General features: G+C 30.7%; 1 protein-coding gene across 1 annotated transcript; it reads right to left on the bottom strand.

Annotated features, from left to right (window-relative positions):
• Positions 1-1,943: 1,943 nt before the first annotated feature.
• On the bottom strand, positions 1,944-11,808 carry LOC132722214 (QRFP-like peptide receptor). The gene is made up of 2 exons (XM_060706663.1): positions 11,638-11,808; positions 1,944-3,628 (listed from the first exon to the last, which is right to left on the bottom strand). Exon 2 carries the CDS (start codon positions 3,603-3,605, stop codon positions 2,433-2,435), a length of 1,173 nt encoding a protein of 390 aa, XP_060562646.1. The 5' UTR covers positions 3,606-3,628; positions 11,638-11,808; the 3' UTR covers positions 1,944-2,432.
• Positions 11,809-27,761: the final 15,953 nt, after the last annotated feature.

The following is a 27,761-nucleotide window of genomic DNA, read 5'->3' as shown; positions in this document are numbered from 1 at the left end:
TTGTTGAAACGGTATGCCATATTTCTTTTAATAAATACGATAAAACGGAACTTAATGATCCATCGTATTAAAATTAAGAAATTGTTAATTGTATACTAAGTCTAATTGTTAGCACCGAAATTCGTTTACATGTTTAACTCATCAGTTAATAATTATATTATTTTCGTTACTAGGTTATCAAAGCTAACTGGTTTAAAATCTGGATTAAGCCAAACATTTTATTTCTTTATTAAACAAAACAAACGCTTTGAGGATTTTCAGCGGATTTATGATTTCCGCATTTATTTCCAAAAAGAAGATAAATAAACAAATGAGTAAATGTAATATCAAAATGACATATATTCATTATAAGTATATTTTCTTGTTTATTTAATAAACAAGTATAGATATTCCTAATCGAATAATTTCTATAATAATTCATTTGTTCATTTTTTTTTTCATTTTTTTTTTGTATTTAATATTTACTTCTTCGATATTTATTTTTACTATTATTTTCCGTTATTTTTATTTGTTTTATTTTCTTTTTCGTATTAATTGAATCCATCATTTTATTGTGTTTAAGAATAAATACTGCTAAGGTCGGTGCTAGAGGGGTTGTGGTTCGATCTGTGACATTTTCCTTAATCTCTCATAAACAGTACGAATCTGAAATGTTCACTTTCTTACTTTGTTTTCATTGCTCCCAAAGGATTACCCTGTTTAATAAAGATTTTTCTTAGTAAAAAAGTCATGTTGCATACTGCTGAACGACGTGTACATGTTAACACCGTGTAATTAACTGTTAGCATCTTATAAATTCAAAGTGTTATGCAATGTGAGCAATGAAAACAGATATAATTGCATTTATTACCGGGAGTAATAAACTCATACGGAATGTTAACAAAATAAGATATTGCAATATGTTACAAATTAGAGCAATCCTCGGTTAATTGCATATACACCGTTGTTAATTGGTGTTTACTTTCCTTTTCTTAAATCATCATTCACGCAAACATTGACGTCATGCTGATAATCTTTAATATAGAAATGTTATGAACGTTTTATAAAACCCAATTGTTAACCTTGATACAAAATCAGTCGTAACAGAAGTGACTATTACATGAGTGACTTATTCAATGTAAATCTCAGGAAAAGTAATAACAATGTATCCCTAAAAGTTGTGAATCGTTACATGACTTTTACAACATATTTTACAATTTTTGTATCACGACTGTAAATGCAAAGTACTGACAATTAAATCATACTGCCCATTACAGGAATGACGGGCATAAAATTACGCAAATACCTGCCAACAGAAGTATGCGTTTTCCAACATATACAAACAAGACGATCCCCTGTGGCACATTGTGTGTTACTATTAAAAGACTTCTCTCTATATTGGCGGCCTTACTTTCTTCATAATTTCTAGGGATCAGTTATTACTTTTAATTATAATGATTATGTGACAGGGGTGACATAAACTTTAGGGACATATTTCAAATTTAAAAAAGAATTTCAAAAAAACTGTTGTAATTGAATGTTTAACATTATAGTTGACTGGCTAATACATAATAAAATAATGCAAAAAAGGTATGTTTTGAACAGTTATATAGTCAATAGATTTGTTAAATTGTCACAATTGCTGTTATTTTTATATAGGGACATCACTAATTGGCTCTAATCGGCAATTCTGAAAAATATATGAAGATAATATAACAATTTAATGAACTGGAAACTCCAGTTGAAATCATGAGATTTCAGCCCATTTTCATTTTCAGTAAAGTCACTTACGTATACAAAGTTTTGGCCGTAGGACAGAAATTACTGGGAAAATATAGAATGATTCATTTATGGTATAACAAACATTAAACTATAGATCAAATCTCTTTAAGGATGATTAAATAAAGAAACGGCTTATCACTACCCTTTACATGAAAAATAACACATTCAAATCAAAAGTCGTTTTTAGTTTATTTTACAAAGAAAAAATAACAATATCGCTTTAACAATAAAAACACTGGTTTTAACATACATCAATTTATTTTAACAATTATTCAAATGAATTCAACGATAATAAACAAACAATAAACAAAGCATTATTATTAAGTGATTGTATCATTAAATATGATCACGAATAGTCAGTCTGCACCCTTAAACAGCCCGCTGTAGAATGCTACAAAAATACCAAAGTACGCTTCAAAATTCCACCGTACTCTACAAAATACCAACGTACGCTTCAAAAATACCAACGATCTCTACAAAAATACCAACGTACGCTTCAAAAATACAATCGTACTCTACAAAAATACCAACGTACGCTTCAAAAATACCAACGAACGCTACAAAAATACCAACGTATTACGGCAGCCGAAGGAAGTGTTAGGTAAACATCAAACATATATTGCACCAGATTTTAATCACACATATAACATTCACATAGTTATACAACGAAGCTACACATTAGCTGTATCAAAACTTTCACTCACAGTTGACTTTAGTTTAAATGAAGATTTAAAGAAAACACTACTTCTTTTAAGGAAGCCGTTACAGTACAGAAGTTGACGAAGTCCACGCCGGAAACCACGACTTAGAAAGCAGTAACATATGGGATTTATTGCGGAATTGGAAAGCCCTAATATCATCACAAGAGGATAAATATATGTATACACTGTCGTCATCAATCTAGTCTTTGATGTGTCCCCAATATTAAAATCGATCCAAAGGTTTACAATATAATATGGTAGCCAGCAGATTCCGAAACATATCACTACACAGATCAACATTTTGACCGTCCTCCTGCGTTGTTTCAGTATCAGATTCGTTTTGAGTTGGTGCATTTTGCACGCATCCCTTAATGTTGGGTTTCCATACCACAGTGTATAGCCAATTACTGAGTATGCCACGAGCATTATAATGAATGGACAAACAAAAAGCACGCTGAACACAAATAAATTGAACACATTTTTATCGGATTGACTGTTCCACTGTTCTTCACAAATTTTCGATTCAAGTAAACCAAACAAGTTCGAGGTTTTGACCGAATTAACAAATAAAAGTGGTGAGAATGAACCAAGTGAAATTATCCATATTACGCAAATCATTATACGAACGTTCTTAGTGGAGAACGCAATCTTTGCTGTAAGTGGTTTATAAATAGCAAAATATCTACTAATGCTGATGAACAATAGAGAAAGCACACTCACACCGACTGCTATTCCTTGAATAAAGGGAGTTAATTTACACAATATTTCGCCGTATATCCATTTCTTGTAGACGGTGCTCCCGAGTGTCACAGGTATACAAATTACAATAACAAGAATGTCTCCACAAGTCAGATTCACGAGAAAGTAGTTCGTCAATGTTCGCATGCTCTTGAAGCGTATTATAACAAATATTACGAATAAGTTTCCAAGAAGTCCGATGATAAAAATAAGTCCGTATAATACAATAAGGAATATATTCAATGCACTTAGATCTAAAAATATTTCCGCTTCGTCAACTTGTAGCTCGTATGGAAAATTGTCAAGATAATCAAAAGAGAAGTTGTCATAAGATATGGCGTAATTGTCTGGCTGAATGTCATATGGCACCATCGACTGATTTTGAGGCTCTCCGGATGACTGCATGACGTCATCAAATTTCTTCTGGTCTGAAAAAGTGAACACAAAACAAATATAAGTTTCCATTAACTCAGTCTACATATGTTCTTTTATTTACAAATCTAAGCGTAATTTTACCGGATTGTTTTTTATTTATTTCAGAACGTTTGAATACTGTGTCTGCCAGTGTTGAGAGTGGGGCATTTCAAAGGCTGTACCTCTAAATTTTTCCAAAGAAGATTCTGCTATCATCATCTATTGGTTTGTATTACTCCCGATTAACTTTAATGTACATAAGTATATGTTGGGGAGGGTTGTCTTCATAATATTCATAACATTTAGGATATCAATATAACAATAAATACTTATCTTATTAATACCTTATATTGACGCATATCTACACGCATGCAAGTATATATCACAAGTTAATACTAGTATAATTGATTTCCCATCGCATGGTTTGAAGACATTGTGCGAGAAATGCATGAGGAATGCATATAAACCCGCGATAAGCTACTTATCGCATTAACCAGCATAATTATGCATGCTTTGCTGAATATACATACAAAACATGCGTCTTCGTTTTTCACAATGATAAATACAGTAAATAAAAACAAAATAGTCCAGGTCTGTACATCAGGTTCCTTCAACATTATTTTGCTTTATTATTTGTAATTGCCATTTTCAACGCCCTTTCTTTGCTCTCAAGGAATCCAAGTTTTTTTCAGAAATTTTAACACCAATGGAAATAATATGTAACTTATTTTTATACACCATAAGTTTATATATTTGTGATTCCGGAAAATGACACTTATACCTTATATGGTTATATTACATAGATTTGACGAACTGCCGGATAATACTAAATGATACTAAACTTAAAAAAACAAAGTTGTTTAAAGTTAATATATTGTATACTCATTTGATTAAATAACATTTTCGAACTAACTTTGCATGCCCTAAACGGATCACAACTGTTGCTTAATTTGCATTTAAACTTATGAGTTTAAGGTAGGGTTACTGCAATGCTTTCCCGCCTAAAAATTCTCACGTCGGCCAATATTGTTATAAATCAATCGTTTCCTGAACGTTTTGTTTTCACATCAACCGTATTCACTTATTTTAAGCGTTTATAACTGGAATTTAGTACATATCGAATGTAAATAATCTAATGGCCAAGATTTTGAAAAAATAACGTTCCGGAAATAAACGATTTGCTACGATATTGGCCGATGATAGTATCGTTTTTGCTGGTAAGTATGACAGTAAGATTACCTTCAAGTTAGGGACTCGACAGATAGCACAATTTAAATACTTACAGAAAGCTCAGAATAAGCAGAATTCAAAATTTGTTAATAAAACATCTACCAATAGGTTGCATTGACTTAATTAAACACCCATAGTTAAGATGCATGGTTTCCATTTACAATGGAACTTTACATAATTATGCAAGTGTATCTGACCGAAAAGAATTTATTATATCAATCCATCTTCTTATTATGAAACATCTCGTCATAACGTGCCCATGGCATATGTTTGAAATTGGTACATTTAGGCCCTGAGAGCTTTTGTTTACCTAAATGAATGATGAAAGGAAATTCGCAAATAGACAGATACGTTTCCTAAGACAAATGAGAATCTATTAAGAGATACTTGTTTCAAACCATTAGCAAGAAACATTTTTCTGTTGTATATAGAAGATGGGTTATATAATGTAATTTTAATAAAGCTGGACAAATTAGTTAAAGCTTTATTAGTTTGTAGCACGTAAATTATGTTTTGTTTTCTTGCATATCAAGAGAATGTAAATTAGACGAAATGTCCATTAACATAACAGTGTTTATTACTCTCGCTACTGTCTTTTGCAAACCTGAAAAGCAATTAACTGTTAATTGTTTCCTGATAAGTTTTGAGGCAAATGTTTATGTGAAGACCATTAGAAAAATGAGAAAAACAAATAAATCAACAATATCGAGCGATGTCTTTGTCTTTTTAGTGTGCAGTCAGTTATTTCCGCTTGACCAAGTTTTGCGAAATCTACCTTTCAGACTTATTGGCGAGGTTAAATTTTCAAATTTCTCCATTCTGTTCAATTATATCTACTATATATGATACTACTTAATTACTAAGCGATTATTTATGTTTAATGAAAAATCTACAATTCGCGAAATATAGCCATTCGCAAAAAAATCAGATTTTCAGTATAGTTTTGCCAACATTCCTATTGAATTCTGTATCATTTAGTAATAAAATGCTACACGATATAGAAGATACAAATTAAAACATTCAACATTGTAAAATAGGTCATGGCTGAGTATTTACCACCACCGTAACCAAGTATAGCGTTTATTGCAGTTTTAGCAGGTGTTTTAATGACTTACATTTAACAAGTAACTTTATGAAAAAAAAACTTTATTTCAAGCAGGTACACAGTTTATACAGAGTTCGTGCGACTGCTTTAGATGAATGCACAGTCGTTGCTGAAATTGTTCTTGATAAGCTATTAATTATTGTCGTTCATTTATCAACAATTTCACTTTGTTTATTACGTCACGCGGCATGAACTCGAGGTGCAGTTTTTGTTAATGTGGAATTTCAGAAATGAAACGCATATTAAAATTACAAACATGATTATTTATAGAACACGTAACAAGTGTCTAATTTTGAAAAAATTTATAAGGCTCGGCATGAAAAACAAATGAAGCTTCGCCCCCCTTTTTTTCTTAGCCTTGCCTGATAAATGTGTTATATCTGTTACATCTGAGTTAATTCTAAGTTAATTTCTTTTTATTATGTTTTTGCATAATGAAAAATTTAATTGCGTTGCGCAAACTGACTATAACAATGAAATTTGGCTTAAAGTGCTTTAAACAAAAACTGAAGAACGCTCTAAATTGCGATGCGATTTTTTTAATTCTGGTCAGTTGGTCAGTTTATGTATATAAGATTTTCAATTGTGTATGAGTTGACTTTTGGACCTTAGGAACTGCATTTATCCTGTCTTGATGTAAGAAGTAAATTTAGTTAGATTGCATGTCTTGATTGCACTCTCCCTATATCGTCATGTGTGCCTTAAGTTAGGTGAATTTAGCCTTGACTTATGTCTAATATGACAAATATTCAATTTCGCAACCGTTAAATATTTCAAATAACTGTGGCTTGTGTTTTGTTATTTGTAATACAGCTTAATATCTCACAAAAAAACACATAAAGGAAAATATAAATTATAATATCCATTAAGCGAAGGCAATTGATACTTACATAATAAAATAGAAGATTGTATATTAAATAAATTTTATTAATTTTGTATGATATCAAACGTTTTGAAGATGAAATATAAATGGCTTTTAGAAAAGTGAATGGCTGGTTAAACATTATTATAATTCACATTTTTATGTTTTTTTTTATTTTTTCGCATTATAAATAACAAGCTTTCATATTTTTTATATCATTTAAATTCCGTACGTTTAATAAATGAGAATTTATCAGTAGACGAATAACTTATTAACAAAACCAATTAATTGTTCAATGAAACGGTTTGCCATATTCCATTTGATAAATGAGATATACGAACTTTATGATCCATCGTATTAAAATCAATCAATTGTTAACTGTATACTTAGTCTAATTAATAACACTAAAATTTGTTTACATGTTTAAATCATCAGTTTATAATTATATGCTTGATGTTAATAAGAAATCAAAGCTAACTGATTTAAAATCTGGATTAAGTCATCAGTGTTATTTCCTTAAAAAAGCAAAATAAATGCTTTTGAGGTTTTTACAGCGGATTTATGATTTCCGCATTCTAAAAAAATAAAATAATTATAATAAGGTTATATTTTCATTAACGGTTTTTTTGTCTTGTTTATTTAACAATCAAGAATAGATATTCTTAACTGCATATATTCTATAAAAAAAATCGTTCGATTATTTTTATTTTGTGTTGATGATGTTTTTGTTTTTATTATTAATTTATTTATTATATATTTATTTATTTATTTATTTATTATTTACTTTTTATATTTATTTATTTATTTATTTATTTATTTATTTATTTATTGGCTGGTATTATCAATGATGCAAAGGTAAAGAATAATTCTTGTGCAGATACCAATACATTTTTTTGACTATTTTATGACGATGTTTAAAGGCGCATTTAATACAAAACCTGTTTCTCAGTAGACTTTTAAGATATTTATTCTGACTTACAATATATAATGCCTGCATGAAAATAAATTTAGAAGCATTTAAAGCTATAATTTTAAATTCAGTTTATAACTGAAAATAATCGTATTTCTATAATTATTTAAGAATTGTATTGAATTGTATTTAATGCGTGTTGAAGAAGGTGCCCCAGTCTTCAGTGAAGTTGTTACTTATTTTTTTATTTATTTTTTTTTTAAATTATTTTGCTTTCGAATGAATCAAACATTTTATTGTTTTAAAAATTTAATACTACTAAGGTCGGTGCTAGTTGGGGTGGGGTGTTGAATTTTCTATAATCTTTCATGAACAGTACGAATCTGCAATTGTTCACTTATATATTATGTTTTCTTTGCTACCTTTGCTCCCAAAGGATTACCCCGGCTTTTAAAGATTTTTTTTTCATAGTAAAAATACATGTTGCATACTGCTAAGCGACGTGTTCATGTAAATACCATGTAATTAACCATTAACATATTATAAATTCAAACCAAGGCCACACTGCAGTTATGCAATGTAAGCTATGAAAACATATATAATTGCATTTAATACGGGGAGTAATAAAATCATACGGAATGTTAACAAAATAAGATATTGCAATATGTTACAAATTAGAGCAATCCTCGGTTAATTGCATATACGCCGGTGTTTATTGATGTTTATATTCCCTTTCTTAATTCACTGATGAATGAAAAACGTTGCTTCGACGATAATTATCATAGTTCAGCAAATGTTGACGTCATGCTGACAATCTTGGATACCGAAATGTTATGAAAGTTTTATAACCCCGATTGTTAACCTGACATGTAAAACATTGATCAACTGACATTCAATAACTGTTTTAGTAGCATTCTGTCTTGAGATACAATATAGTAAAGAGTATAACGATTTTAATGTTAAATGCACGAGTTATGGTCAAAAATGCAACCCGAACGATATTGAAGACGAATGCCATTGTAAGTTAGTGTGAGAAACTAGATGTGACATGACATATCTATATATATAGCAGATAATAAAATGTTCTAAAAACAATATACATTTGTACTACTAATTGTCATATTATAATATTTTATAAGACTATCGTATCGATACATTTTCAGTATAATTATTTGAAACACTAATAGGAAAAAGTGCCTTGGGTAGACAAATCTACTTTATTCAAAGTTAAAATATTAAAACTGTGTATCAAAAAAAAAAAAATGTTACTTTTTACAACTGTTATGATAACTGTTTTTAATTAAGCTTTTTTATTTCAGTAATTACATTATATTTCACATTCTATACTGATCGGTTAATACTTTGTGTATGTGTTTTTTATTTACTTTATTTTGTTACATGTACTGAACTATTTTTTAAGAAAAAAAGTAAGTAACTTTAGGATTATCTTGACTAGACTCGGGTAGGACCCGTTCTAGTACTATCCAATGGAAGGAAATACAAATAAAAATCAAGTTAGTCCTATTATAACCCTATTTTAATTATATATTTAAACCTTGTCAGGTTTAAACTACATATTTAACCATAGCGAACATGTTATTGGCAAGACGCCAGCAAAGTCACCCTGGAGCACACGGGATCAAACTCGAGCGTGATAGAGATCTCATTTCTGTCTGGTCATATGTAAATATGTGATACATTCATTTCATGTAGAAAATATAAGTATCTATGACTATTAGCTTCCCATGTTAATACTATCAGAAGCTATGGAAAAGTTTCCAATGCTATGCTTCTGTTCCATTCCGTGCTGAGACGGGTGGCACAGAGCTAAGATATGCTAGTATGTGTTATGTCGTGTCATGTCTATGTTTAAGTTGCTACGTTAAAAAAGTCTTTGTCAAGCCGGTCACGTTGCACTAGGCTATTTAACCCTTTGCTATGTAGTGTCTGGCTGAACCACGAAAAGTTGCGTCATTGTATGCTGTGTCGTGCTGTACAGAACTACACAACGGTACGTTATGCTTTTATAAACTATGTCGTGCAGTGCCGGCTAACGCGACGGCTAACGCGACGTTACCTAATAATAGTTTGTGCTTTATCGTTCCGTGCCGAACCTCGCGACGCTTCGTGAGATTAGCCTTTACTTTGGCGTACCGTTCCGTGCCGGACTAAGAGAGGTATGATGTTATCCCGCTAAGCTTAATTGAGAGCGCACTGGATTCGCTGGTTCAATTTCGGGCTGAGCAATATTTTGCCATTAGAATTTATCTCAGACATTGAGTCTAGTGATTATTTGTCTCTCACTCATGACAAAGAAGTCATGTGTACTAAGTAGTCACTAAAAGTCTTGCGGAGAAATCTGAAATTGTTAATAAATTAGTCAGGAGGGCCAACTGCCTAGACATTACCAAATGTTGATTAAAATTTCTGTAAATCAGATTCAACAGTGCGTGCTTCGCATGCTATGCATAACATTTAACGACATTTATGATCGTTTGATCTTCCTCTCTTTGAAATAATATTGTTAAAGTCATTGTTTGACATAAGATATTGTATGAACATGGTAGAATACAAAAAAAAATCTTGTTTTATTAAGAAACCTTAGTCTTGCGTTAACAGTTTTTAATAATCAACCAACGGGCATTTCTAATTTCTATAACGATATCTTATCACATGAAGTCACTTGTTGTCATCAGATGACTTCAAATTCTTGTTAGCGTTATATAATGATGACGGGCATTTTATACCAAACTTTAAAGTCATTTCTGGTTATTTCCTTTTATAAGATATTTTATCATATTCATTTTTCAATCATTAAAGTATTTACCTTTACAAACAATACCATCAAAAGCTGCATGCTTTCGGATTGGCCAAAATATTTCATGAAAATCAAATATGAGAAAAGTTTAGTTAGATCTTAAGAAAAGTAAAAACATTCAAAATTCAAGTAATAATTTACATGTTATATGTTATATGCGATGAATGATTTTAAGTATTTAACAACATATTTCTACTGCGAGACGAACACAGAGAGGGCTATTTAGGCAAAGCATGACAATTTCCGTGGATTTTTAGCACTTAGTCTATTGAAATGCGTTAAATACTTTCTTTGTTCAATTGCAATATTTTACTTTCAAATACTATTTTTCTCATGCGTCTTGAGGCAAGTTACCCACAGATTGTTTCACTCACAAATATTTACGTTGACAAAAATCATTACTTTGATTTTTGTTATATGAAAAATAATATATTTTTTGTTCTATAACAAATTTATAATCTGCTATATATAGATATGTTATATCGAATCTTGTATCTTACACTCACCAGCACTATTCATTTATAATTGTTCCGCGTTTTTGATGTCACGTATGATACTTTTTATAATCAGTTAAACTTGCTATGGTATAATGGACCAACTCACAGTTATATTTATAAAACAACACAATTTGCACAATTATGATTTAAGTTTGCAATTTTGTATGATCGTTTCATAACGTTCCAATGAGTAATAAAGTATCCTGAAAATAGATCAAATATCAAAGTTATTTAGAGGAAGACTGAACCCCTAAAGAATGCCCTAAACGGCAAAAAATGAAAATGATTGAGCCTATTCATGGACGATACTGGAAAGTGTAAGCTACCGTTTATGAATGACCCCCCCCCCCAAACGCCGGAATTTAACATTAAACCACGAAAATGGAGAAATTTTGAATTTATAAACACCCCCAAATGTGTCAATAACCTTTCGAGTGTTTCACTAACTAAAGTTAATATAGCTTTAATATTATTTAATTGAATACAAATGTAAGATATATTGCAAAAATATTTTTGCTGATTCTCTTCATCGATTTCAATAAATTAAATTTAAAGTATGTTTAACATCCAGATTCACAAACGAAAAATCTTATCACCTCACCTATAATGTTGTACTTGTAATATTACACATGTTTGTAAATTTTAAAGTTTTCCTTTGGCTTCAAGAACAGTTTCAGATTTAATATCCCATTCAACACTACTGTACGTTAATATTCCTTCAAAGCTTTGATAATTCCCGTCTTAGTTTCTTCACTAACTCTGTTGCGTTATGTGTTTTCCGATATCTGGTGAACAGACAGTTTATATAACGAAGCGTGTCTTTGCCATGAAAAATGTCCAATATCTTTATGTCCAGCAGAGAAATCACCTGATGTGTGTCTTAAGTATGTTATTCACATTTTTTATTTCATTTTCAATTGTATTAAAAAACAGTACCGCTTTCTTAAGAAATGTAGACATAGTAGTAAAAACTAAAATTTTAAAATTATTTTGCAAATCCGAAGTGGAGGGGGGGGACAAAATGGAGATTCTGGCCCCTCCATCCCACCATAACTTCATGGATTTGGCTTACCAAGTAAAAATCACGAAACAAATAGTGGAAATCAGAAACCTTTTTTCCACGACACCGTCCGAAAAAAAATGTGAAAGTCAACCCCCTTTGGAGCATGCATTAACCTGATTTATAATTCTGTCACCCCCTATGATTAAAAAGACTGTGCCGTGCCTGAAATTAACATCATTTTAAACGATTAAATGAAAATTTGTCAAATGCATAATTCAGCAATGCATTTTTTGACAGGACTTGCCGCAACAACTGAGATTAAACTATCATCAATTAATCATTATGTCTTTAGGGGAAAAGAGCAACACAACAAATTCCCGTTTGAAATCTTTTACAAGCAAAAAAACAACCATTAGAAACATGGAAATTGTATGGTTCGTTTGAATAATTGACAAGCTAGTGTCAAATATTTTTAATGCAGTATTTTACATTAAATGACAATGTTTTATAATCGTGTTTTAAATGAAGTATCATTAAAAACGTTTTCATGCCGTTCACGTGCCCAAAATTTTGTTCCTGCTGGGTGCCTTATCAATGGTCCTTTGCTGATGGATTATGTTTGTGCTGCGTTCTGCAAAGTGCTCTCATATGATCTTTCCTTTCAATTTAAACTATTTCTTTTCCCTGATTTAATTTTACATCATTGATCGAGGTTAATTAGTGTCGAAGCCAATTAGCTCTTGTCACAATTGCTTGCGGTTTTCACCCCCATTAAATAGACAGGATCCTCAAGATTAAGCTAATAAGTTTTATTGTGTTGGTATTAAAAAGATAATTGAAATACAAACTGTTCATGTGGTATTATCTTGCATTGCTGTACAAACTGATGTATATTATGTCGTGTATTTGAGATAAGATGGACACAATTTTACTGTTGACAAATTATACACAAAAACACAAAATCAACAAGAATGGGCGGCGTACAATACATTCAATCTCTTCACGACCCAGCAACACAGGACCATCGGCAAGGAGTCAAGCAGGACACAAATTAAGAACCAGGTCAGGGCAAAGAAAAGCCGACAAAATGCAAAAAGCTGAATAAGGTCAATAAGAAACTGTTGCTTAAGCCTCGGTAATATAGGAGAGGACGATTTCTGAAGACGGTAAACACTTGATAAAGATTTTGCGCAACTAAGTGATTTACATAAGAAATGTTCAAAATGAAAAATTGGAAAACATTTTACTTTTTGAATGTCCTGCCAATGCATTAAACATAAGTTCGGGAGACTAATTTCTGGTTTGACAAAGAGCTTTTTAGACATATGTACTCGTACTTAAAACTAATTGTAAACATAAAGCCAGGTGTTGCAAACATACATTCTTTCTTATTGTGTATTATGAATGTATGCTGCATTCATGTACGTTAGAAACCTGTAGTGACGTATCTTATTCAATGAACACTTCGTACTTCATAACAATATTCATATAATTTATTTCTGGTAGGTTGTGATAACTGAAACAGCTGCCAAAACTTATTCTTTATTTGTGTAATTGTTGCCTTTTCCGTTTTCTAAGTTTGCATGGATTGTTGTTATTGATGTAATTCATTTTTTGGAGAAAATATTTCAAATTTGGAGAAACTAAAAAGAAAATACTTATAGTTTAAAAAACATATGAAAGAGAGTCCATGAACAGTCTCAATCAAATAAAGCTTGCAACAATGTCAGTCTTGTCGTGTTGGACTTTCTTTGGCGATACTTCTTGCCGCTGGTCCCTCTAACTTGGTCGTGTGGGAGTTGCGTTCAGTGAATGCCACCTTTCCTTGTAGATCTTGTTTGTCATACAATGTATTTAATGTAATGCCGTTGCTATGGGGCGTGAAATTTGTTGTTGCTTTTTCAACTCTCTATTACTCCGTCGCCGTGCAAAAGCTTGACAGCCTAAAATTGTTCTCTGTGTGTTCGAATCCCGTCATAAAAAATGTCACACAACTAATCTTTTCTGCAAGTATAAATAAATAGCATAATGAGAAGGCAACAATAATTCAAAATATGACAAATTAAAAAAAAATAGACTGACAATGCGCGCTGGAGCACATTATGCCATTTTATGCCACATTCTTCGAGTTCTACGTAAATGTTTCTTAGCATTGCTAAAAAGTGAAACCTAAAAGTAACCTGAAACAGACAAACAAATGAATTTGCAGGTGCAATCAAATTTTATATTTTCTCTGTCGGGTGTGGTAAATGTAAGCACGTGGTAAATCAAACACGCCCCGAACGCGACGGTTGTCGCAGAGCACCAGATGTAATGGAAATACCATGATAATTTAAACTCTGCAAACCATTGCGTACTTTGTGTTTATACAAAACTATCAAGTACGTGTTTTTAATCAACCTTGCTAGTGTGATCGTTCAGAAATAAACAAAAACAAATTATCATTAGCAAAATTATGAGTTTCAATTAGAAATAAATCTTTTATAAGATATGCTTTTAGACAACTATAAATTAAGAAAACATGGAATATCACATCTCGTAAACATTATGTTAAATTACTATCAAATTTCAACACCAGGAAGTGTATTGGGATCAGAAAAGTATGATTTATAGACAAAATATGAACATATTTTCTATCTTTTCATGGGATTGCGGTTACCAATATTACCTTGAGTTTAAAATTGTATGAAACAAAAATTCCTATGATAAACAAATTGAATGTAAATTTATCATATTTCCATTTTTTTTCTCAGACGTACTCTTTGACTAGAAATCATGCACTCTAATTTATATATACTTTCAAAACGGACTGGTGTATCTCTTCATATTCACATATGTTTGAAAATTCGCGAGAAATGCAATGGCGTTATTTTAGCGCTTAAGCCAAATTGGCGGGTACCCTTAAAACGGATATTCCGGCCCAAACATCAAAAACCTTCACAGAACAAAGCCTTAAAGTGTTTGAATCTTTCTATTAATTGACCAACTAACTGTTGGTTTTGAAAAACAAATTCTTTAAAAACACTTTGAAAGAAATGTGTTGAGGGGGGCGTACGGAACCTACGGAAAAGACCATTTCAAAATGATAATACTATAATATAACAATTCGTAAAAAATGACCTACGTTTATACATTGTACTTTAAATAATTGTTAAGATAGATTTAGGAAGAGTGCGATTTATTGTTGAATATGTTTGCATTTCATTTCCTGTAAAATTCTATTGTTCTTTATCTATTACCATAGCGCGACACGAATGACCGTTTCGTGTTTAAAAATCAGTAAACAACAACTACCCTTTCACCTATCGAAACGTCCTCGGCTACGACTGACGGAAAGAGCCAAACAATTGCGATTGTACTTTTACAAAATCTAAATGCATTCTATTAAGGGTTTCGCCTTTCGGCGCGGACGCCAATAATGTTGTTTGATAAGATGATAAGATAAAAATGTATAAACATAAAAAACATATACTGATCGAGTGATGATGATCATTCTTTGTAGAATGTAAATTGTTAAAAAAAAATTCTTATAAAAAATGATTGATTTTTGACATTAAGCACGTTTTTATTAGCGATGTGTTGTTATCTAAATATTTTGGAAAATCGAAAAGGCTTGACATAAAAGCTGTAGTCTTTCGCAACTTTACTTTGATAAATGCTACATCTAACTTTCTTTCAAGTCACTTAAACATACATAAAATTGTTTCAAAAATAAGATACAACGAAATGATATTAGCTGCATTTATTACATCCCCATGACATTTAATGTTGGGTTCAATATAGCGCCAAAATCAAGAAAATGGCTGTCATAACAAATGCTCCTCGAAACATCTATCTATCATAACAAGGAATGAATATACTTACAACTTCAAAATTTTGTTATTTGTGCACATCAAGCCGACATTTCCATTTAGTTTTACCCATGCCGGAAATTTAATCTGGCATAGAGGGTGCCAGATGAGTCGCGTGCTATACAACGTCATGTTTAGACTATCTAAATTATTAATGACATTGAAAATTCATATGCTGTTGAAACAAAGTTGTTTTCGGGTATTTTGACATAAGTTTACATGGAAAATTATTACTACTATAATTAATTTAAGTAGAATTCAACATTAAACGTGAACTGGTAAAATTTTGAAATTTTGAACACAATTTATCTTATTTTCTAAGTAACAGACAACTACAGACAACTACAGATATGCTTACACTTTAGAATATTTAAGAGAGAAATTATGCACCATAGCTACGCATGTTATTGTCATTTTGATGTCACTGTCGCATTTCCAAAAGTAGACATAATGTCGCAGATGTTTCTTGAAAGTAAAATCGACAAAACATCCTCCTAATTAAACGTCGATGAATAAGCTAGCTCAATCTAAGCCTGCAACGTTTTTGACATGTTTTAGGAGCGTTGAGTCATGTAAGGTTCCGATTTCTTATCATGGATAGCAATCCGCTTTGTCATCAAAGCACAAACAGACTCCGGTGAAATTGAGAAAAACGAATCTCTAATGAATGCCTTAAACGACAAAATTGAAAATGGTGCAGGCTCGGTTTGATCGAGACTGATCATGGACGTACTGAATAGTGCAAGTTAACGACTGCCCCCTAGCATCTATTTAAGCATAATTCAACATATAAACATGTAAAATGATGAAATTTTGTATTTAGAAACATATTTTCATACGGCGCTTATCATGGCACCTTCAATGTGACACTTTCGTGCCATTCAATGAAAAGCGGAGTATTGGCCTGAAGTACAAGAATGTATGTGCCTTCAACGAAACAAAAATTCACGACACTAAATAAAATGGAACCATCGACATTTAATGATTCTACTTTTTCTCTTTTTAATAAACAATGTCAATCCTATCTAAGAGAAGTCAACAAAGAAAAAAGGTTAAAAAGACCGATGTTTCTCATCTTCCGACTTTTAATGTTTACCAGCTTTAATATTTAATTCCTGCTATAAAGTTTACCCTATGAAATACATAATTATGTCTGAAAATGTAATGTAAGCTATACATCATTTTCTGAATGTATTTTGAAAAATTCAAGGCCGCTTAAACATTGACAATGTAGTCTTTGTACGGGAAATAAATCTAAAACAAAATAAAGATTGATGGAACTCTAAGATATCTATTTTATCTAGTTCCGCCTATTGTTTCCTCGTTTTGGGCACAGGTATTTTTTTACTTGGGATCCGTAAGCCGCTTTTCATGGAATGGCACAAACGTGCCACATTGAAAGTTCCATGAACACATCTTCGGATATGTGTTTCAAAAAAAGAAAGAATGAACAATTTTCATATTTAAATGTTGAATATTGCTGTTGCCAAGGGGCGTGGATAGTTACTTATACTTTCCTTTTCCATCCGTGGACAGGCTTAGGTAGAAAAGTTGCACTCACTGCTCAGTAATGGTTAGTTCAAGGCATGTATTTTAGAATGTAAATAATTATACAGCTTTCTTCACAATCTAAGTAAAAAAACTAATGAAAGATTATTGTAAATATAGCATTAAAGTGTATAAAGCTATATATCTGCTGCAAAGATTATATTGGTCATAAAAAAGAATACAGTAACTTCTAAAATGCTTGTATGATATAAATATGTAATAATTGGCTTAAAAGCGACACGCATAAGACCAGACCATTGCTAAACTGATAAAACCCTACTTAAAGTAGCAAATAATATTTTGTAATGGAACATTTTATTCTGTTTTCGTACAATATTCATGTGTAAAAGAATTTTATGTTATAAAATTGTCGTAGGGAAGTCAGCCATATAATAATGGAACTAATATAATTTTACTGTTGATAAATTTTATAAAAGTATTTCGTAAGATTTAGATTTATACCCTTTGAAGATAATTCAACTATTTAAATGCCAGACACTTTTCCATTTATATAATTGGAAATTAGAATCTCCATTTTGTCATCCATGACTTTGCATAATCAAAGTAATATTAGAATGGTATCATAAAAATAAGTTTTAAAGCTGCACGCCTCCAGATGAGTCAAACTATTTTTAAAAAAAATCAATGTTGAGAAAAATGCCCTTAACTTTTTAAACTTTTACGAAAGGTAAAAATATTCAAGATCCAAGTTATACTTTACATGTTATGTGCGGTTAAACACTGATTTTTCCGTATTTTATCACCATATTCTAACTGCGTTACTAACGCAATAAGGGCTGTTTTTGCATATGTTGACCTCTTTATGTTTTAATGAATATTGTAAATTACTTCATGTTTTCTTCTTTTAAAGAAAAATCCACAAATTTTGTGAAAATTAACATGAATATGGAGGCGTGCTGCTTTAACCGAATGATTCTTACGTAACTAAAAATATCTCTATAATAACAATATCAAAATAATATTTATGTTCAAATAAATAAACTGTCATCCAGACAGATAATGTGTAAGACGAGATGTTGCTAGAATAAACTTCAAACTTTAATCTAAAACTTGCCAGATAGCAAATTTAATCCAGTGTTGAATTACGGCTATAATACAAGTAATACAATAATGTCAGCGTGTACCTTTGTTTGTACTCTTAAAATCTAAAAGTTAAACATCATATAGAGATGTCTATCCTTAGAACCAAAAAGGACTGGCCATTGTCATAAGTTTATAGTCTCACCAGATGCTTGAGTTACGAACCGTAATATAATAGAGCTGTTGAACGGAATACAAGTTTAAAGAAGGAAAACATTGAAGTTACGGTTACAAAATAACTAAATTTCATTATAAGATGACAGAGAGATTCAATATGAAATAGAGAGAAATAAAAACAATCTCTATGAAATGAAAATTAAAACAAAGGTCAGAATGAAATAAATATAAACTACGAGTTCTTTTCTTCACAATGTTGATTCGTAATGACATCATGCGAACTTCGTTCAAAGCACACATAAAAAAATTTAAAAATAAAACAACATTTAAAGAAATAAATCTTAGATTATCAAAAAGGAAGATAATGTATTTCTATTTATGGAAAATTCAAATAATTTATGCAGGCCAATAAAACATCAAGAAGTTAACAGATAATTAACACGCTGCTATTTGCCTTTAAATTGATTAACAAAATCTATACCAGATACGTGTATAACATGTTAGTCGTATAAAGTTATATTGAATGGCTATAATTTAAAAAAAAAAGACCTTGGTTAGGATTGTTGCAAATCTAATCATTTGTTAAACGCTGTCTAAAATGGTATTGTTATTTTGTTTTCAATCCATTTGGATAAACCATTCTGTGTTCTGAAGTTTTCAAAATAAATACAAACTGAAAAGCGAACACTGCAGGCCATAAAAAGGTTGTATGGATGTTAGGATGATCTTGTTGCAGGCTTATAATGTCGGATCTGTTAAATATAAAGCCTGTCAATGCCCCCTAGTGCCAACTCAAGCAAGACTCGGCATTTAAACATGTGAAACGCAATTTTGTTCTTTCACAGATGAGTCACATGGCGGTTATAAAGACATTTGCAACATGTCACGTCAGTTTCATTCCACAAAAAGTATGTGCTTTTGTTCACTTTGTTTCAATTAAAGTTATAAATGCATCACTATCAGCAAAAAAAAATACATATAAGGAATAAAAATATATTTTTGGTGATGTATGCTGAAAAGTTATTTTCAAATTGTAAAGAAATTTAAGTTCATATACTTGAAATATATCTTTACAGTTTATAGAGCACTTTTGCATTCATTCGTTTCGGAAACTGTTTCAAACTTGTATACCAAAATGTGTCGTTTAATACTGTTTCATATTAATATCATTAACTCTTCTTTTCTGGGATAAAGGAAGTCAGCAATTGGCTGATTTAAGAAATTGCAGTGAAGTGGAAGAGATTGGAAAGATAAATACTTCTTCTATCAAATTTATGGCTGTTCGTTCTTGCTGAATCAAGCCGGCATACAGTGTATTACTTATTTACAAGTGATTAAATTAATTAGATCACTAGATGAACAATTTCCATTGAAATGAACTAGTTTGCAGGATAACACGATTCCCAAATAAACGCAAACTCCAATCCCATTTTCAATGCAAAAATGTATCTTGCATATACTAGTGTAATAAATTACAATTAACATATAAGATGTAGGTCTAGTGGAACCCCATTTATCATATTTTCTGAGAATCGGAAAACTTTTCAAACTACAGACATACATACTCTGAAGAATGACTTACTCCTATAATTCTATTTTTAGTTAAAGCAAACGCATTTGAAGTGTGCAGAACAGTTGGAGGTTAATACATATTTCCGTTCTGACAGAAGTGATTATGACAAAGATGAGTTCTATAAGTGTGCTTTTGTTGTTGTTGTTGTTGTTGTTGTTGTTGTTCTTTTGTAAATATATCATCTTGCATTTACAACTGCCGCCCAAAAACTGCAGAAAATGTTTTGTGTGTGTTTTTTTTGTTTTATTGTTTTTTTTTGTTCACGGAAAGTCAACAGAAACTGAACTAGAAATCGGAGAGAAACCTACTTTTATCCGGCAATTATCTTAAACATTGTAGAGCATCACGTATGCATATGTTCCGGCTTTTAAAATTGACGATGATTAAATATTTGAGAAATAATTCCTGTAATAATGCACTTCCTGGAAAACAAATATAAATGAAGATCGGATGGAAGCCATACATCATTTTCAGAATATCTTCGAAGAGGTACAGACATTGTGAGTTTTGTTTCTGTGCAGAATATTAACTGTTAACACCGGAGTGAAAATCTGTAGATGATAACTTGTCATAAAGTCGTTTGAAACACCAAGATAAGTGGTGTTTTATTTTTGTTTAGAATGTTTTGCAGTCCCTTTTCAAATTGAAGTTTTGTTCTAAAGAACTGATAGAAAATTGAATCGCTAAAAACATGCATATTTTTTTTATTTTTCAAATTGATGAGAAAATAAAATTAAGTACGGAAATATCCCTTAATCAAGGCAATAATTATGTAATTTGTTTCGTTAAAGGCACATTTAGCTTCAGAAATGATTTTTCCCTTTCTGTTAAATGTGCCATTGTGTGTTTTATAATGCTGATAAAATTGATGAAAATGTGTAAGATGCTTACAACAACGAGGTTAATAGTGCTTATTTGAACTCATTGGTGATAATTGTTGCAAAATGTAAGCAAAGTAGTATTTTGACTGCCATACAAAAAATGAACCAAGATAAATTTACTTATTACCAAATGATTTACATGAACAGAAAAGATAGTATTATCGATACAATATATATATATTGAGAGTGATGTCATAATTATACCACGTGGTATGTCAACCCTGTTAAAGAAGTCATTAAATGATGATTAAAATCTTGGATCATTATCTTGGGAATAAATGTTAATAATAATAAGTTGATTCTTGCGTGTTCTGAAGTTATCTTCATGTCTTAATTTATGTGTACCACAGAAGATAACAATTTAGTATGTTTTATCGTAACCGGTTTTGTAATTGAACATATTTTGCGCTTTTTTTAGAAGCATTATCAGTCGCAGCTTATTTGTTATCTAATAAGCAGTGTATTAACACGCAAGGTAAAATTTAAGACAGCATTAGATTGGAGCAATTTTAGCTTATTCATCAAATCTTCATGTAACAACTTTTCTGTTACATTAGTTTAGTTAACTAATCAAAGGATTGTGTAAGAATAATTATAATTCATGATAACGTATAATATCAATCAGTAACTAAATAAATGTGTAGTGTTCATGATGTTGTTGCTTAGAACATATGATTTGTCAATACTAACAAAAGTGGGTGTGTTTGCTTTTTTGTGTTTGATATTGTTAATTTCATTTTGTTGACTAATCTGTTTGAAAATAATCGTTTTGTTTTTGTTTAAGTAAAAGGAAGAGTTAGGGGAGTGTCCCATCATTTAGCAAGAAACTTTATACTCATTACACAGCACTGTTAAAGTTAAGAGATGGATTCAAGAAGGTGTGTTAAAGAATAAAGCTTTCCACACAATTGGACAGAAATAAGTTCTGTATAAACGAATAAAATATATTTCTTAACTAAGTCTAAAAGTAATTTAACCATTAGCACTCCAGACAGGTTTCCATTAGATATATATAAAATGAAATAGAAAAGAAAAATAGTTCTGACTGTTGTCGTGACATCATTGACATTTCATATAATGGTATTTTCAGTTGTTTATTACACAAATATTATTTACAGGAATTATTTCCATATAATCTTAAATATTTATGTTGATGTGATCATTTTCCTTTTCAATATTACTACTAGGTTTATCTTGTATTTGACACGTGTATGTTAATATATATACCTATCATCATTCTCAGAATTCCAGACTACTATGTTATTAAGATAAAATTAAACCTTTAAACTAAAAATGTTGACAGGTTATATTCAACAATTTTAATCCGGTGTTGCATAAAATAGCTATACTAAGCAATTACGGAAGTGATATTGTAAAGGTATACATTGGTTTGTACGCTGGAATCACATTGTAATGGTTCATCATGAAACTCGCTTAAAAATTAAATGCATAGCCTTTGTAACCAGTACAGAGCAAGAACAGGATCTACATTATTTCATCTCGATTTCCCAAAAATTAATTATAATTATAATTTCCGGTGTTGATTAATATAGCTATAAAAAGCATGATAACGGAAATAATATTGTAAACGTATACATTGGTTTGTATATTGAAATCACATTGTAATGTTATAAAAGCTACGTCTATCATTAAACCTTCTGGAACAATAAGGGCAAAGCCTTTGTCACCATCATAGAGCAAGAACAGGATCTACATTTCACCTTGATATCCCAAAAAAATAATTATCATGGATAATTTTTACGAGAGCTGTCAAAGAAGTCGGCGCGCTTGACGTAATACTGAACTAAACAAAGAACAAGTAAAAATCAGTATATGTGATAAGTACTAACAGAAAAACCTCAAATATCCTTTTCCTGCGTACCACATAACATGCAAATAGCCCTATGGCATGAAATAAGCAAGAACAATATGTATGCTATTTTGAAAAAGACAACAATACAATATGAATGAAATCCTTTCTGTTAGAAGGAAATTAAGAGTTAAAAGCAATATTTTAAAAGCCAAATTTTAAATTCAAAGAGAAAATAACTCTTGCCTTAAAGATGCGAGAGCTATTTACCTTATTATACATAATATCATTGATGACAAAGAAATTCTAATCTTGACTTTTAAGTCGAAGAAGTTATCAACAAAATATTTTAAATATTTCATAAAGACAAGACCGTAAGTTCAAAATGGAGATAGTTTAAGTCAGGACATAAAGATGCAAGACTTTAATTTTAATCACATTTCTGAAAATTATGTAAAACGTAACATAATAATTTCAAGGAGAGAAAATTCTAAACAAATTCAAGCTAAAGCTATGAGCCTGCTTACTTATAACGTTGGTTAATAATAAGAAATGCCCTTTTGAAGATTGAAGTAAATCCCAAAAGGATAAAAGAGACAGAATATCAAAGAAATTGAAAGTTGAATTCATTGTAAATTTGATTTTAAATTTTTGGCGATACAGCGATGAACAATTGAACGTGTAATGTGTCTGATACATGGCAACGTATATTTGAAAGTTTGAAGAAAGTACTGTTACGAACAAAGAAGTAACAATGAAAATAACATTTTTTGGGGCATATTATAAGTTTTCAGAGTTAGAAATAATACAAGGACAAAAATTTCGCAGACAAAGTGTTAGTGTACCAAATATTATTTTGCACAAAAGATGAAGAGAACTGGAGTCGATTAAAATGCATAGGCAATTTATGAAATGACATTAATTTTCATGGAATAAAAACATGTTTTTGTATTTAGTCATATTTAAATTAAATGGAATATGGTAAACTAAATATGCAAAAAAGGTTTCCTGACCTGTGTTTGCGATAACGACCTGATTTTTCGTCCCATGGGCAACCGCCCACAAAGTGGCGGAAAACGGAAGGAGGAAATACACGTTATTGATGAATTTTTAATTTAATTTATAAACTGACTTTTATGAACTTCGTCATTTCTACACAGTAATTATATGGGGAAAAAATCAATTATTTATGTAGACCAGTTTACTCATCAATTAACGCTTTTCTTCATATAGATTTATATAGTTTTTATTCGTATAAGATTATACAACATTCAGATTAAAGCGAACGTCAATTTTCATGTCAATAAAAATGGTATCTGGCATATCGGTATAATAAATTACAATCAACAGACAAAATGTAGTTCTTCAGGAACCAAATTTATCATATTTTCTGAGTATTGAGCTTAAGATTAGGGATGGAAAATTACAGACATATATACACTTAATAATACCTAGAGAGCGCTTATGCACCATAATTATGCACATTATAACCATGTGAATGTCATTGTCGTACTTCATAGTAGACATGAAGACGCAGATGTTTCTGATAAAATATAGATCTTTTATTATAGTTTTATTGTCACACAATTATAGTTTTATTGTCACACAAAATTTATGTGTACCGTGTTTAAACCCTTACATCTTGATTTTGAAGATCGTTAAACATTTAGCTCCGTTATTCGCGTTTGGTTCTTTTGGAGTACTTTATTTACACTGTTTAACCATTTATGTCTGTCTGTCTGTTGTTGTTGTTGTTGTTATTGTGTTGTTGTTGCTGTTGCTGTTATTGATCTTGATGTTCGTCAAAGAACATACGAGCCCATACGTTTATAATTTAGCTACAAATGTTATTTTCTTCATTTTTATAAGCAATCTGTGAAAGTCGCCTTGCCTTGTTGATCTCTTTACTGTATACTTAACATTTTGTTAATAACAGAAGTAAATAAGGAGAGTCACTTTAACCCTGTTTTATTTCACAGGAAGTAAACAAGAAATCAAGAAGTTTGCAGCTGAAAATTTATCACAAATATTATTAAGCATATTAAGATATACATAATTAGCGGCTTTGAGAAGTTTACGACGTTCTAATATTTGAGAAATGATTCATGTTTTAATGCACTTCCTAGAAACTAAATATAAATGAAGCTGTTATGGAAGCCATACATCATTTTCAGAATATTTGGAATATTTAAAGACGTATAAATATTGCGAATTAAGTTCACTAGATATGAACAGTTACACGAAAACAAGGAGTTTTAATGTCGTGAATTCTTTAACTGGATACAATATTTTTTATACTTCATTGAATACTAAATGCTTTCTGCATGCACTTTAAGATTGCAATTTTGAATGAAAACAATAAAGTACAGCCTCAGAAATGGCAAAATGCTGTAATTTGTTCGTTAAAGGCACTTTAGGTTTCTGTAAAACGATTGTTTGTAGTTAATAATGAAGAACATGTAAAATGCTTATCAAATGAGTGTTAATATTGGATAATATGTGATAAAGGAAGCAACCTGTAAACGAACGAATATATATGACTTCCATGCAAAATACTTATTAATAATTAAAATAAATTAAGTAATTGCCAATACGCAAAACAAATAAAATGTGATTCATATTTAATTTAAAGCAAAAAAGAAATTTCGCCAAACGAACCTTTATAAATGACGTCATAGTTATACCACGTGGTATGTCAATCCTATTAAATAGACTGGTAATGATGAAGTAAATCCTGAATAAATTTAATGAAAAAATGATTCTTTACCAGGTGTAATTATTCTTATTTTGCGCTGGGAAGAATTCTATTTTTAAGACGCATTTTCAGTCGTAGCTTTTTTGTCCGTTAATTAACGTGTTCTTAACAGTGAATGTAAACGGAATCTAAAAATGAATCATTTAAGCCTATTCATCCAATCTTTACTTTTTTCTGTGACAATATTTCAGTTCATTAATAAAATAGTTGATGTAACAAATGATGTAAAGTTTTCAAGTGATATCCTTGTTTTGTTATAGACACAGTCTCGAAACCCTTCATGGAACCAACCACTTAGAAAACTGTAATTAGCGCAAAGCTTCTTTCTCAATGATACAAAGACTTGCCCCTGAGCTGGTGTTTAATAACCTAAGCGGATTTAGATTACTAGCCTGACGCGTTAACAGTTTGCCGTCACTTATATTCACAGCGCCACTTCAATATTTAATATATAAATCAAAGGGCTGCAAGCTCTGTGGTATTTTCTGATCTTTGCAATCTAAATCATACTGACTATCTGCATGTATTTTCCTGTATAAGTTTATTTTTATATACTATAATTCATGTAACGCAGCAACTGCGTTTAGATTTTTTTCTATAACAGTTTGAGATTGATACATATGGAATTTTGCATGACTAGAGTTGCATCAAAAAATAATCTATGTTCATTTTTTATGACGGTCACACTTTATCCTTGCATACTGTGGCTACTTCCTTAAAAAGACACTTCAAAAAAGTTGCCCTGACAAGGATTTGAACCCAAGGGCTCTCTCACCCTAAACGAGCGCGCTACGTCTGCACCACGGTGAAGTTATATGTATGTAACTTGAATAAAAACAAATACATTGTAATTCTAAATTGAGAATTTCTATTTCGTGTTTGTAATCCGTATTTTTTCGAGGTATTTTGTTCACGATAAACCTGTTGTTTAACACTGATGAAAATAATTTAGCGAAAATCTTCTCGCCAATGAAAACAGTCCGACATGTATATATTCCACTACAGTCAGATTTATTTGTGTACTACGCTCTGGAGTATTCGGTAAACGACATAGCTAAAAATAGCATTTTCATTGATTAAAATGATATTCATCCGCGTAATTTGTGATTGTGCATTCATGATAATCCGAAGCTTTACGGAAATAGCCGAACATTTTTCATTGGGTAAAAAGGGTAAAAAAGATATTCATCCGCGAAATTTGTGCTTGTAACCTCATATTTCTATTGACTAATCTAAACTTTAAATGCACTGTAATTCGTTAAATGCCTGCACTGAAAATTATTCTCTCTTTTAAATTGCTGTTTTTTTAGCAGTTTTGAGTGAGAACTACTTTGCGTTGTTAGGTCTGTTAGGAAATTTTGTGTTAGACCGTGGATGTAAGCTTTGTATTTACTGATCTTGCGATCAGAAATTACAAATATGAAATGAAATTTAAAAAAAATATCCCAAAACAGTTATAGCATTAACAATTTAGTCAGTTTTCAATTTAAATAAAAACAATAAGAAATTAATTTTCCCTTCTTTCGTAACATCAGTGGCCTTTTATATTCAGAATTACAAAAGTTTGGTATTTCGGGATGTTTATTATATATCTTTAAATACGTGATTCCTACGTAACTCAAAATGTTTGTGTTGAAATAGACATAGCTTTTTATTATATTAATACTTGATTTCTTTGCAATTTGAAATATCTATGTTTAATTCGATATGACTATCATTCCCAGAAATCCAGGCTGTTAAGTTTTTAAACGAGATGTTAGTAGAGTAAATTTAAAACTTTAATCTCAATGCTGTCTGGTTACTTCAGGCAATTTTATTCTTAAGTTCATCAATAGCAATAACATATATAGTATGTAAGTAACAAACAAAAAACTTTAAATTTAAATCAAAATGTTGCCAAGTTAGAGTAAGAAGTTTTTCTTTTCTTTAGAGTTGATAAAAAGCCTACAATATACATATTTTGTTAGTAATAATGTATACGTATATACATTGTATAAGTTTGTACTTTTGTTTGTATAGTTAAAATCTTAAGGTTCAAAATCATATAAATATGATTATCCCCTAACCTACCGGAACTAAAAGGGAC

Source organism: Ruditapes philippinarum, unplaced genomic scaffold (assembly GCF_026571515.1).
Source record: "Ruditapes philippinarum isolate M1 unplaced genomic scaffold, ASM2657151v2 ctg4749_1_1_1_1, whole genome shotgun sequence".
In the NCBI taxonomy this organism is placed as follows: domain Eukaryota; kingdom Metazoa; phylum Mollusca; class Bivalvia; order Venerida; family Veneridae; genus Ruditapes; species Ruditapes philippinarum.
This window is presented reverse-complemented; position numbering and strand designations above follow the sequence as displayed.